This window comes from Ruditapes philippinarum, unplaced genomic scaffold (genome assembly GCF_026571515.1).
Source record: "Ruditapes philippinarum isolate M1 unplaced genomic scaffold, ASM2657151v2 ctg3532_1_1_1_1, whole genome shotgun sequence".
Taxonomy (NCBI): Eukaryota; Metazoa; Mollusca; class Bivalvia; order Venerida; family Veneridae; genus Ruditapes; species Ruditapes philippinarum.
This window is the reverse complement of record NW_026865641.1, coordinates 56,874-72,576: the sequence shown is the minus strand read 5'-3', so window position 1 is coordinate 72,576 and position 15,703 is coordinate 56,874. Positions and strand designations below refer to the sequence as shown.

Here is a 15,703-nt window from a genome sequence, read left to right as displayed (position 1 = left end):
GTCAAGGTCACATTGGAGTGCTTATGCTTAACATTGTCTGTTCTAGAGTATATTTTGTGTACGGTATATAAATTTTCATCAATCAATAGATATCAAAATAACTTTGCCCAAATGTTAATAATACTAAAATGTCATGTCATGCGCAACACCTAGACCCCTGCCTTGAGGTCAATGTCAAGGTATACAAATGTATTTCTGTTGACAGGTACATAGGAGTTATTTCATAACATTTCTCTAATGAGTTTATTGTTACTTGCATTTGCAGATCTATTATTGACAATTTTTTTTTACTGAAAGTCCAGATCTATACCTCAATCAATTTTGTGCTTCATGTAAAACTTCCCTTAAACGGTGGAGATTGGTAACTTTGTAAAAAGTTTATGTTTATAGTAGATATAAGACATTAATTGGTTTAAAGTTAAAAAAATTATCTTATGATTTTGAATCCGAATATTCAAGAAATGTTTAGTCGCAAATTATTAATTAATTAGCAAATACAAATCAAACAAATAATTTTCATAATAACCCAAACGTTTGCTAATAAAATATGATAAACAAGATCAACAAGGAAAGGCGGCGTTCAATGAACGCAACCCCCATACAAACCAGCAACAAGAACCAGTGTTAAGAGGCTAGGCGGACCCCAAACAAAAACAGACAAAAACAGGAAAGGGCACAAGACAGAGCACGGACAGGTTAATCACTAAAATGATAAATAATTTGTAACTGATAAGGAATGAAGAAAAAATGATTGAATAATAGGAAATAATTGTAACTGATAAGGAATTCAAAGAAAACAAATAAATGATTGAATAATAGGCCCATAACAGAAACATTACAAATGACGCAACTGTTGCTTATTTGATTTATTTTTGCATTAAATCACAAAACAAGAAAACTGCGTCCATTTACAGACTGAGAATAAAATTCCCGTTCAATTATTAAGAAGCTCAACTATTAGCTATTTCTTAGTTATATTTGTGTTTCTGTTTTTATATCTCAATTAAAGAAAGAATTGCCTGAGATAGTGTTTATTATTACATGTACATGCTGTCCTAAATTTGCGCATATATAAACAAAAAACCTTGAATAAAAAGAAGTTCCATTGCAACATAAAAAAAAACAAAAAAAAACAAAACTTGAAAATACCAACAGAAAACATTATCTTTAGAAATCTGTCTAAAATAACTCGAAAGAAAGTCTGCAGGTAATATTCCCCCCTTAATTTCAAAGTTGATTTAAGTTTTTATCCCTAACATGTTTATGTTTTTTGATAACAGTTTCAAATACAATTTCAATAAGTGTGAAGTGGTTCAGGTATTTTTTTATGTAAGACAACGAAGTAGTCAATTATTCTCATCTATTTTCTTTTTTTCTTTCAACTCTACAACTATTTACAAACTATTCTGTTATTACATAATTGAGATAATATCTAACAAACTCAAAACTTAACAATTTTATGTTAAATGATGAACTCTGCTTACGCAGGAGCTTGCAATTTTACTGTTAATGAACAGGCTCTATGAAACTGAACCTGAACATTGTATTTCAATAATGCTGTTAAGCATTCTTAAGGGTTTCCATTTTCTCTGTTTTAATAAGGTTTTAAGGTATTTGTTCAAGATATATTCTTCACGAATAACTGTAAAATAACCAACAGAGTAAAGTATTCATCAAACAAAATAATTCATTAATATGCATGTACGATAATTTCTGCAAGATCAGAAAGTTGAACATTTTCTCCTAATCAGCATTTCTATTTCAAGAATTTTGTTTCTTGCCTGAGTTGTTTTGCAGCTAAATTGGCATAATGTCGGTGTTAAACAATAATTGGAGGGAAGCTATCTTTTTTGTGTTTGCTTAGTAATTTGATAATTGCGTACTTAAACACTAGAGATAGACAAGAAAAAAATGTAAACGAGTAACGCAGTTAGAAACAACAACAAAAACAACAACAACAACAATTAAATCAAACAACTTTTTTTCAGAAAATTGTGTGATACGTTTTAACTTTAACAGACACAAAGTGCCCAGTTTTTGAAAAATAATTGATGATACCGTCATATCAGATGAAATAAGTTCAGACTTGACACCTTTTGCACATTGAATTAGCATTTATCTGACTGTTTAATCCGTCACATCACCGTGGTAGATCCAATTGCACCTGGTATACTGGAGCTACCGGATTTCTTGCATATTAGCGACTACGCATCCCATATGATTTGTTTAGTCGGAATGAGGGACAAAATATCATAAGACCCAATATCCAAGGTCAATTGTCACAGAGACATTTCGGCTCGGAACCAGCGACCCCTTTGATTACTAATTCGATGCTCACTCTTTTGAGTCAAGCGGGCTAATGAAATAACATTTATAACATTATACACATAATATAAAGCAATGAATGTACACAATTTATCATTTGATATTGTGTTTTAAAAGATAAACAGCTGTTATTATATTTATCACATTGTTTCCTTTTCTGAGTGGACAATGTACTGTCATGTTTTGCTTCAGCTTTAATTTGACAGGTATATTCATGCATATCATTAAATGTGGACTTGATTTAATCAAACATGTGTTGTCCTGCCATTAAGCATTTTGATATGATTTTCTGAATTACATTTTTCCTCATTCAGAATATTACAAATGTATATAGTCTTTTCTTTATACCAATTAAACGAATTGTGGTGTCATACCCTTAAATTTTAGAAACCATATATAGACATTGTACCATTATTAATTCAGCTGTATCAAGCTCTGTTTATAAAGCTGATCTATGTATATTATACCTGAATATGTCTGAACATAAAATCATACGATAGATAGACGCTGAGATAATTGAATATGAAATAAGGATTATTATTATATAAGATTATTGTTGTCGTCTTAACAATGCCTTTCAATTTTCACATTTACATACTATGTCAAGGAAGCTTAAATACAGATGGCCGTTGAAATCATAAAGTATAGGAATTTATAATAAACATTGTCAACGTAAGGAGAAAGTTGAGTACAAATAAAGTACGAATTCTTCACGTTAGTTATTATGTAATAGTGTTGCGGCAACTCTCAAAAGTTGCCTACATCGGTAAAAATGAAAAAGAAGCTCGCGTTGGTAGAGTCTGTACATGTACATCAGCGGGTTTATCCCTCAAACCAACCATACATCCTGGTTACAACTTATAGATTTTGATTGGATATAAAGAAATGATCAAGATCCACAGTTGATATCACAGAAGTTTCAAATTTTTACGTTCCTGCAATTTCATTTCGTGAATAGTTCCCTTTAAATAAAATGATGTTTATTCACAAAATAACCAGCAAGCGGAAGTGCACAAATGTATTTATAAAATGGGGATAAGATATTTTTTATGCAACCTGGATCTCACAGATACCTGTCAACGAAATCTTAATGTATAATCAAGAAGGCGAATTAATCAGTCTGGAATACCAGAAGTAATGTGTAAGACTATGAAAATTGTATATAAAAACGTTGAAATGCGAGACGTTATACGACCTTATTATATTTAAACAGCAATATTTTTCTTATAACAGATAAGTAAATAAGAATAACAAGAGCGCCAAGATGGAATTAGATCGCTTACCTGACCTATCGCACACAACAGAGCTATTACCTTGCTAAGCATCCTGACAAAGTTTTATGAATTGAGTAAAAAATGTGACCATGTTATCAAGTGTTTCAATATTTGGGCGATGTGACCTTGTTGTTGACCCCTAGTGACCCATATACGAACTTGACCTAGAAATCATCTTAAAAAACTTTCAGAACAATTCCCAGGATACTTGGATATAAATAGTTGTCACAAGAGCGTTAACAAGATTTTTATATCTTTAGCTCCTGTGACCTAGTTTTTCATCCGAAATGACCTATGCTCGAACTCATCCGAACAATTATCATAATTTGGCAATTTCACTTCAATTTCACATATTCAAAATTGACCTAGAAAACAGACTTGCAGATCAATTTCCAGGATATTTGGATAGTTCTAATGTTAGCTCCTGTGACATAGTGGTTCATGCGAGATGACCTATTTTCGAACTTATTCGAGCAATAACCAAGACAAGCATCCTGACCAAGTTTGATGAGACAAAATGTGACCAATAAAGTGTTAACAAAGTTTTTCCATATTTTGACCTAGAAATCATTAAAACAAACTTTCAGACCAGGCGAATTGGATCAAAAAGTAGCCACTAGAGTGTTGACAAAATTTTTCTATTTTTAGCTCCTGTGACCAAGTTTTTCAAACGAGATGATTCATGTTCGTACTCATCCGAGCAATTTCTTAAACAACGATCCTGACAAAGTTTAATGATAATTGAGGCAAAAATGTGACCACTAGAGTGTTAACGAACAAATGTAAACTGACGACGGACGATAGAAAATGGACGACGAATATTCAACGTTCCCGAAAGCTCATCCTGAGCTAGCTCAGTTGAGCTAAAAAGAAAAATGTCTGATAAAGAAAATCAGAATGTATAATTTCTTACAGGTCCAAAAGCAAAATAATTATGTCAAAAAAGTCTGAATTCAATAATTGAATATGTTTTTCGTCTTCAGCTGTACACTTCTTTATGTAAGAAAGCGATTCCCGACAGAAATGACATTATATAACTTGTCACCCTTGAAACCGTATTATTAGATTGTAACTGTCATTGTGTCAGAAAGCCATATACAATATGTTCTCTAGTGACACAAAAAACCACTTTAAATGATAATACTGAAAATGTTTTATCACATTAGAGACAAAAGTACAGAAAACTGAAATCATTTTACACTTCCAGTTACACAGAAAATCCCAATTGAATACCTGAAAAAGCATTTGTTTTTTTAAATTGAATGTGTTCGTAGCATACATTTGTTCATAAGATTTATGTTATATCACACAAGATAGCATTGTCGTGGTCTTAATCCCTTTTCATTAAACAATTCCTTTTAAGGCACATTATGCTCAAGAAACGAATAGTTTTCTGCAAACAATTTGTTACTGTTTTAGAGCATGAAAGATACCCAAAGAAAAAAGTGTTGAATTTGAAATTATTAGCCAAACAAGTGCCATTTTAACTTTAATACAACATTTAAAGTGATTCAGGAATTTGTATGGAAATAAACATACCACTATGTTTCCATGGTACTATTTTTAAAGCAAACAGCTGCCTATTTGACGCTACTTTGATATGGTAATGATCATCTAACAAACAATTAATCCATTATTATAACCGTATAAAGCAATGGTTTAATATCATTTCTAAGGAAGTGAAATATATTTATTTATGAGGCTTTATGTGGTGTCTTTACCTTTATATGATACATGCTTATATATTTCCTTAACTTTTTATCATCATAAATAACAATATAATTGTAACGTTCAATCTATTAACATGGGTAGTCTATTCATATTTTAGGTAGATTTATATTTTACCCTCATCTTTTTCCAATACAAACTGTTTGTTTAGTTTATCAAGTCGATCTTTTTGGAATATATACGCAATCCAGATCAACATAGGTCAACTGGACAATGAAAAGAATGATCATAATGTCACTTTTAATTTATTTCGAGAATTGTAATGTACTCTAGTTATGTCATTGATTTGACTTTTCTAATGGTGGAGAGTGATGCTAAGCCAATATTGTTAAGGTAATGACAATCATTTCATGAAATGATTAAAGTGAGTTTATTTTACGTACACTTTGTAACAAAAATTAGCGTATAAACAATTTTGTTTTTTCTCTCACCTTTTTCGTGCATTAACATTTGTAGAAGCGAAAGGCTGCATTTAAAGCCCGAGCCTGCATGTATAATGCATTTAGCTCTATTCTTACAGAAAAATATATGTCTGATTCAGATATTCTGCGTTTCGCTTTTTTGTCTTATTAATAATCTTGTTTCGTCATGCCTTTAATCTGGTAGTGCTTATGCCATTTAACCGTTTAGTTTTGATGATGAAACTGCCTGGGCTATAATTGAAGAAAGCTACTTTACATGGCACCCTGAGATAGCATACAACAACAGCGCGTGTTTGTGTGATTTTATTGGTTACTGAATGTTTGCTCCTTCGTTAATGCATGTTAATACCACTATGGACATTTTTATGCACATTTTTTATGTCATTTAGGTGTCAACAGTTGTTTATCTCATATCAATATCATATTTATATTAATAGTTTTTAGAAAAAAATAATAACAAATTTGAACTTTTTTAAGAAGTATGGAATTTAATACATACGAAAATTTAAAAGGTTCTGGCGTCCGACAAATTTCCTCGACTCAAATTAAATTTGACAGTTCTAGTTTATGTCGTGTATATAAGTGTATAAGTCATTTCAGTGTCAGGAGGTCGTATGTATTCGTTCAAGGAAATGAAACACAATATGCATGATAAGTAAAACAAAGGGAAAAAAAGGTCTGACACGTGAAAATAGTTTAACTAATAAAAGCGTCGTATTTGGTCTCTCATCCCTTCCATTTAACTAACAAACCCAATAATTGACTAGAGCATGGAAAAAGTCACCTTCAGGCAAAGAACTTTTTAAAGATAAAAGAGAACAAGATACTTTATTTTGGGTAATTTCCGCTTAGGTAAGCATTGTATAGCACTAAATTCGTATATTTTAGTTCTTGAAATGTCTAGAACAATTAAGAGGTGAGGTCTAAATCGAGCTCACCTTAACTTAGAGATTTAAAGTTATTTTCTTCGTCAAGACAGAGATGCAAAAAGAAGATATGTTTGTGAACGGTACTATAATTACGTGAGCCTTTTAGGAAACAAAACGTAATTTTCTTAATTTTTCACATCGATTTATCCTTTGTTAGTTCAAAGTTAATTGCATGGTTATTTTAAATAACACTAATGAGTAAATTCATAAGAAAATAAGACTGATACGGAATCCCTGAAGAACGCCCAAAAGGTACATTTAAAAATGCCCTGATTACGCGTGTTCATGGCCTGGAAATGAACTCTACCGACCGAACCACTAAGCTTAAGGAAATTCAACATTTATATATGGCTATAGTGAATTTTAACTAAAAGTATGTGTCATTACGGAGGTGGTCATTGCATTTTAAATCAGCACATATAAGGTTTACTTTAAAATGATTATTGTAATTCAGTTTAACCTCACCCAGACAGCTTAATCTTTCTTGAAAGGTATAAGTCTCATATTTTTCGTCCAGATAAAAATGCCGAATGCGTCCTCAATGCGACTATTGCATTGCTACAAAGTTCCTGCTTTTTATGCTGGTGATTGTTAGATCTCTCTTAGTGCTTTCAATTCGTGCTCGATGCTTTCACGGAGCTGACGCGTGTGAAAGACATCCGTTTGCTCTTCCTATAAAACCAAGTTTATACACACATCTTGATAGATGTTTTATTAGCATCTTCATCTTCAACATGGATCTTCTGATTTGCTGGCAGAAACACGGCTTGCTGGCTTACATCAGCCATCTTAAAATTAATGTAAGTTTGTCCATCTTATCCATTGTTACTGTATACTATTGTTAAAGTTCAGTTGTATATTGCAAAAGTGGTACAGCAGCCCTGGGGGCGTAATAATTGCGTAGCTCCGTAAAGTCTATTCTTGTGAGCAGTAAATAAAAAATAAACAATCCATGTAACAACCGATAATGCGACATGCAATTTTGGTAAAACAACACAATGTAATCTAAGAAAACGCCGTTCAAATCCAATGAATAGCAACGAAAATTCATGACCTTTTCTTCTGCGCCCGAGGACTTCCTGTATAGTAAACCTTACTGAAAATAGAGTACTGCTTAAGCCGGTGCCATGTAGCGTGATAGAGATTGCGCAAATAATTGATTTAACTTTCGTGTATCGGTTGTATTTTCTCTTTTATTTTATGCTTTTTAACACAAACAACAAAAACGCACGCAAACAAACAGAGGAAAACACGTTCAGCTGTTTGTTCTGTTTTTACGAATATCACACTTTGCAAATATTTTAAAGACTGATGATGTGAATGATGAAAAATCTATACAGCTTGATTACCCATCTATGAGAAACACCAGACTATGTAAATATTAAGTTACCATGCATACAATTAATGTTAATGCTAACTTTCGGAGAACTATGATGATTAAGTATTTTCAAAACTTTTGTCATCAATATCTTTTTTAATACCATTCTTATCTTAATTGAAAAATATTTTATGCATACTCAAACAGTACCTCTCAGTAGTAAGAAAAACAAACTTGCAAGTGGCTATTTAAAGGTAAATAGGCTACAGTTAAATCAAACTAATCAAACGTACTGCAATACTACAAAGTTTGATTAACAATTAATAATCTTAAAAAATTTAGAAGCATATATAAAACGGAATACAACAAAACGAAATCAAATCACAAATTACACAAATTTGCCTTCTTTATAAATTTACATGTCAAACTTACCTCTAAATCCACGATTTCTTTCGTATATTTATTCCTTATAATAATAATCTGAGGGTCTCTAATTTTCCTGAGTTGTAGACCAACAACTCTGGGAGTTTTTGCACATGTTTGACCAAATTTCTTTAATGCTGCAGTATTCACACCTTTAAAACTGTTTGTATTGTGAAACTGATGCATTGTTTCCAGTTTATTTTCTATCTTAAAGGATATAGTTTGTTTTTTATAACATTTTAAGACTATTTTGATACGTTTCACATATTTACAGTTATTCAAATTTGCAATACCATTTATTTGCTTCTTTTCAACATGAACATATTTTATCTGCAGTACAAGTAATATCCATAATTTGTTTTGTGTCGTATAGACAATTCAATAAATGTATACATGTATATTATAACTTTCGTCATAGTAAATTCTAGACAACAACATCATAAAACATTCTCTCTCTCTCTCCTCGTTAAATACTACAGTCGACTCTCTATAATCCAGCTTTTTTTTCTCCAATAACTGGAAAGACAACCTTTTTTGCATATAACCATGTTACAATGGAACGCGAGAGCACGAGTTCAAATATAATTGTCACAAAAAATAAGCGATCAGAATAATTGTAAAGATTATATTCAACTAAAAGCTTTATTTGATATTATCGTTACACGGATCACACAATAGTGTTTTGAACTCACAAAACAAAAGGGTTAATGGATTGATGATTGCTTCATAACGAACTTTGTAAGAACATTTTATTGAAATGAATACAAATATTTTAGATGTTTTTGTATCCGACTACAACAAACCGTGACAATTTGAATAAAAACCGATAAAATCTCAGTGTAATTTGCTAGAATAATTTAGGTGTATTTTGATGTCTTTTACACATTTTTTTTCTATATTCTACTAGACCACAAATAGATTTTAACTATCAAAGTTTATAATTGTATTAAAATTATATTCATAATTCCACTTATTCCACGACTTTATGAATTGCAATTCACTATATTCCCTTTTTTTGCTATTTAATTAAGCAAACTTATACAACAAAGCACGTGTGATACTGTCGTCTGCTACTTAACGCTGCTGCATTGATCTATGAAACGCTGTCATACACTAACAATCTGTTGAAACTGATAAACACGCTTTTATAGCAACAACTCTATCTGTACTATTGGTCTTTCAGGAGCGGCGAAATGTAAGTCTATGAACATTTTTCTATTAAATTGGCACACAAGAGTGGTATATGAAAAGAAGCTTATAGGAACTATATGTAGGGTAATCAATCGCCCTTGTATATTAATTGGTATATTAATGTATTGAATTTTGATTTAAATATTTTTTTGGATAATTCAAAGTACTTATGACACACATATGATTTTTAGTACGTGATATTGTCTAACCGAAAAAGTATAACACTTCCTTTTAATAACATTATTGTTTTTGATTTACATATATTATGAAATTTGGATTTTCTTTTATATATTACTAAGTATTTGAAACATATGTTTGAAACAATACTATCCAAGATACAACCCATACAATACGTGCTGTATAATGTAGAACGTAGAATGGTTTCTAATATGTTGTATAAACACGAGAAACCTACAAAATCATACTATTAAGCTGACTATTAAAATAAAGTTCGTTGAGCTGTTTTGTCCGATAATTAGAAATATCTATAGGTGAAAATTAATACGGCATTAAAAACCAATATTATCCGTTATTTAACATATGGTAAAAACACATTATCAATGTACAATTAAAATTGTAATGAACAAACGCTGCGCTAAATTGATTGTTTGGTAATGTATGAAATGAGTAATTCCTCTGCTGGACCTTTGAAAGACATCTGTGGTCATGTCTAACTTGAATGCCTTTTCATTAATTTAAAAAGCTATTTTTGTAAATAAACACCGCGTTTTACTGTGGGTACAAAACTTGTATATACTATTTCCTATTTGATAATATATATTTTGTTTAAGAATTTTAGCATTTTTATTGAAGCGTGGCAGAAAGGAAGTCAATGGTATTTGCTTACAGTTAATTTGTAATAAAGAGCATAACCTATAGAGGAGAAATTGGCTTTTGTCAGTTGTTTTATAGAACAAAAAAATTCTTATGGTAAAGGAAATGTTTATAAACAAGAAATACCAAAACCTACATATATGCCCCATCTTTCGTACCCTCTACTTGGTAGTACGAATGAGTAACTATTTGTAGAAGTCATAGGGAACTTTTTCATATTTTGGCCATCATTTGCTGTTTGGATATGTTTGTAATACATGGGTTTGTTTACTAACTATTATGAATTGTACAGAATATTATGTTTAAGCACAGTAAATAAATATTGGCTTGGTAATCTAAAACTTCGATACATCATGATAAAGACAGCTGTTGATTAATGTTTTCAGTAATACTATGCAACATGCATGGCCGTAAAGTTACAGTTTATCTGTCTTCCTAGGCATTTCGCTATTGTTGATTTTTTTCAGCAATACTTACATGTAATATTTTTATATTACCTTAAATATAAATCAATAATTTGATTGAATGTTTTTTATAATCGTTCGTAATGCTATTTCAAAACTGCTTTCAATAAGAATACATTTATATATTCTAATTATGTGTATTGTGCAAATGACCTTTTAAAATTCGGATAACATTGAAATCTATGTGTCTCTGTATATACCGATCACGTGATATTTAAGATGAGTCTGATATTATTATCAGAATTATATTGCTGTGATGTGTAACATTATCACAAATCAATATCATTTAGTTGTAATAGAATTTATATAGTTAAATTGTGTTTGAAGCAGACATGCATTATTGGTTCTGGTACTGGACTACGTATTGCACTCTTGCAAATACAGATAGTGACACTGAATTACTTAAACCAAATACCGTCCAAAAATGTGCTACTGGTACTGAAGTACTGAGGCATTACTAAGGTTTACACAAAATATTGAGAAAGGTAAACCCATGTTATGAGATGCTGTACAAAATGGAAATATAGTTGTTACAGTTGGTATATGTTCATATATATCTGTTAAAATAAAGGGACTTGTTAGTACAGTACAATAAAGTGGAATTTATATAGCAAATGAAATATGTTCTTATCAGTGTAAATGTTCATTTTAAGATGAAAGATAATTGTATTAAGTCACAGTTAACTAAATATTAAACAACAGGATTTGAATTTGACCGCGCACACAATTCGTTCAAAATAGCTACAGTACTGACCTTTCAAACTATAAGACTTTTCCATCTTGGGTTGTTGTTTGACAGTGTGTATGCAGCAAAATTGAAAACTGGTTACTGTTTTCTGTTGTTTTCTTTTTGAAAATTAGATTATTGGTATTGAACCAAACACTAGTACTGGTATATATTCATAACTACTACAAATAAAACTACGTTGTAGAGTTATGTGTAAATCGCTTTTCACGCCAATGTGGCCAGAATATCATTTGATGTAGAAAAAAAAACAAGAATAATTGAATTTTCCATATCTGACAAAGTGCACTGACATCAGTTTTCTAAATATAGTTCAAAGTGATAACACGATGCTGTGATAATGTCATGAAATTGCCGTTAATGATTGAAATCAAACTATTGTCCTTATTTATTCTAAATATAGTCTGAATCAATCACAATTGATGTCTTAATAAAAGAGAATATAATTAAACAAGATGAACACATATTTAAACTACGTTATGAACTGTACATGTATTTAATTAGTTTTTAAATTCATATGATTTTAAGGTAAACATTTTAATGAAGAATATAAATTATATTACTTTGTCTTTTAAACTAAATGAAGTTAAAACATTGAAGTTCATGTAAATTTGACAATGGTAACAAACTGTTGATGAACTGTTATATGGCTTGTAGACAAATTTAAAGAACAACTTATTTTCTTTTTGATCCAGAGGAGATTAAAAAACTTTAATTGTATCAAACCGAGTGTTTAGTATTGTGACCTTTATATTGCCCGTGTCAGAAACTATTCCTTTATCAGAGTTTTGTTGTATTCTCGTTAGAAAATGTCACAAGATGTGAGACATTTGTAAAAATGTTTCGTAAGTGTTGTTATAACTTTTCTTGTCTATCGGGATTATTATTCCTTAGTCCTTAAGGAACAGTTAAAAATGAGTATTTCTATAACATAATGTAGACCTATAACGTATACATTATGTAACTGATACGTTATGAAAAAAAGGTCCCATTTTTTAATAACAAAAACATATATAACGTAAATCACTACTTTCTCATGTAACAAGCCCTTAATGCATTATTTTAACATTATAAAATTAATGTTCTTCTTTCTAAAATGTACAAATTCATTCGTTTCTGAAGAACAATTTGCCGTCAAAATATGCCAGAACAACACTGTTTGCCAATAAGCAGACGTTTTGTTGTGGGAAAGGTTTTATATTACATCATTAAATTGCAGAAGTATTCGCTAAGCAACAGTAAAATTCTCTATGTTTTAATTTTTCCGTCAACTTTATGTTTACCTGAAACAAGACAAACAAACCCTTAACAATGATCTATTTTGTAGTCTGCTTTCTAACGATGTAAATTGTTCTTTAAAACGGTACACACTAACATTCTGTTATACAAAATATGATCACGCAATCGTTATTTTAACTGTAAAAGATATTTCAGCAGTAACAGAATATCGATTCTTTAAAGGTGACTGATTTTAAAGTAGTACATTTTTAAAGAGACAAATGTCTTAAACATAAAATATAAAAAAATTTTCAATCAACATTTAAATCATAGTTTATCTAGATTTGCTGGTGCATCACAATAACAATTCATACTGTTCTGTTGAACTATTTTATTGTTTAATCAGCTGATAAATTTATGTTATCGTAATAAACGTCTAAGTTAAAAAATCCAACTTAAAAAAAAACAAACAAACAAAACGCCAAACGATTTTTTAATTTATAACTAGATTATTTTTATATTGCAATATATTAGAAACACTTTCACGTCAAAAGATAGGAAAACATGCCACGGGCTTAATACATTCTACTTATTAGTATGTTTCTTACAACATCATCTAAAGAAATGTTAACGTAAAACACAAAATGAAATGCAGCGTTCAAATACGTATTTCGTTCGTTTCTTTTACCAATAAACAATAATTGGTTCTGACTTTTGTTTGCGAATTGCGGTTGTAAATCCAGAAAGAAGTCTGAAGTTATAGATCTATATTATTATCTCACTATTACTAAGTAGTCAAACAATTTTAAAGAGAGTTATAAAATTTGTTTAGATGAAACGAAGTGGTAATGTCATGAATCGTCTAAATTGCCGTTAAGTAGATGAAGAATCTAATTAGAAACAAATTAAGGAACGTTATTTGCGTGTTTCTAACGTTTAAGATCGAAATTTGCTTTGTATGTGAAGCAGTAAATTAACCAAAGATACTCGTTTGAAGCAAATTAGCATCTCATGACAAATGGCATCAAAAGATCCTTTATAGAAAGACACTTTCGTATGTAAAATTGTTTTACAAAGTCAGTGAACATTTTAAGGCTTGTAATTAAAGTAATGAAGCCTTTAAGTAGATTATTTACGATTTAACCAAGAACAATCAACATTTGCATTTACGAAATTGCAGACATTATCCCGTGTCTTAGCAAGCCATTACATCTTCTGGAATCATTTTCTCTAGTAATTAAAGACATATTAATTGACTCGTTGTAACAAAAGTTTTTGAAGTGTTTATCAAAACTAAAAAGGAAACGAAATGCTTCAAAGCAAATTATCTGTTTATATCCTAAACTAAATAAACGTGAAATCACCAGAAGGTGGCTAGATAGAAAAGTATTGTGGTAATTTGTATCCGTACAAATAGTAAAAATACAAAATTTAACACTAATATCTTTCGACTGACACAAGAAGTTAACAGTTATTACATCATGGCATTTTTTAAAATTCTATTTATTTCATGAAAGTTTTTCAGTTCTTATAAACTTCCTAGTGTTTACAATTATTGTAGATGTATGTACGTATATTTTTATTCCATGATGGTTAATTATGTCACTAAGCATTACTCTTTTCTTCTAAGAATACTTCGCTTTCTTTATTATTGTACCGATAATAAAATGCTGTTTTAACCGATATCTTTAAAATACAACGAATGACTTGTAAAAAGAATGTAATAAGTAATCTATATAAGAATATGTTGCATTTGATTTTCCTAAGAACTACGAACTATAAATTTGAGACCAGCTTTATCTATTAAAACGACCTCAAGAAAGATGTCTCTTCCTTCACAAAACATTTAATTGTGTGTTTTGTCTCCACGGCTTAATTTATTCCTGGAAAAAAGCATTTAATGTTAAATTAGTTGTGATAAAAGTACTACTGGTACTTTGACTTTCTTACAAAATAAGTTATCACCATATGAGTACCAACTGCTAAACTGCAAAATAAAGAGAAGAAAATACTGTTCAATCTTTGGCCGATGAGTAACTTTAAGAAAAACTATACCATGACACCAAAAAATAAAGTAAAATTCTTGGTTAAGACAAATGAAAGCATTTTTGAAGTTTTAAGGACCTCAGTATGTTAACATGCTTTATATATTATAATTATAATTACGGAAGATGAATCTTGAGTACAATAACATACGGAATATAAATTGAAAATAAATATTACTTATTCCTAAATGTTACCAACAAATTGATATTAACTATTCGGTGTATATTTTTTACATGTACAATAATAATTATTATGTTCAATATTAATGAAGCTTTAAATGTACAAGTGCTCATGCAAGTGCAACATAATACTTATCAAAGGTATTTAGATAAAAAATCAGTAACATGCTAACACTGGGATTTTAAATACTAAAATGAGGTATCAAAGCTGTTATTTAAAAAAACTCTTTTGTGGAGTCATACAAAGGAAATTTTAGTGATAAGTCCCTGTATTTATCTAGAATCTGAGAAACGGCATCGATTTAATAGTTATTTTCTAAGATACTGTAATGCACATTTAATGACAAATACCATTCATTACTTACTCGTTAATGTATACTTTGTGCGTGTCTATTAGACACTAAAGGAAAGTCAACATTGATGTCTTGTAGACGAAGCAGTTAAGCATACATGTAACGGATATGGTTGTCACCGATGATTAAAATGTCTTAATCGACATAAGGGATAAGAAAATGTGACATACTCGTATAATGATAGAACAATATGGCATCTTCAAACACACTTATTTATCACATTAATTTTTTTTCCTTTCAAATGAGTTTAAACT

General features: G+C 30.2%; 1 protein-coding gene across 2 annotated transcripts in view; it reads right to left on the bottom strand.

Moving 5' to 3' along the window:
- The window catches only part of LOC132729872 (dipeptidyl peptidase 4-like), a 168,279-nt gene that overhangs the window by 129,044 nt on the left and 23,532 nt on the right, over nt 1-15,703 (bottom strand). Inside the window, exon 1 of one of the 2 annotated variants that reach the window (XM_060715705.1) lies at nt 8,429-8,620. The exons of the other annotated variant lie outside the window; for it this stretch is intronic. Coding sequence (XP_060571688.1) covers nt 8,429-8,605 — 177 coding nt within the window. The 5' untranslated portion in view covers nt 8,606-8,620. Of the gene's footprint in view, nt 1-8,428; nt 8,621-15,703 lie in introns of those variants that run through there. 2 annotated transcript variants of the gene reach the window in all.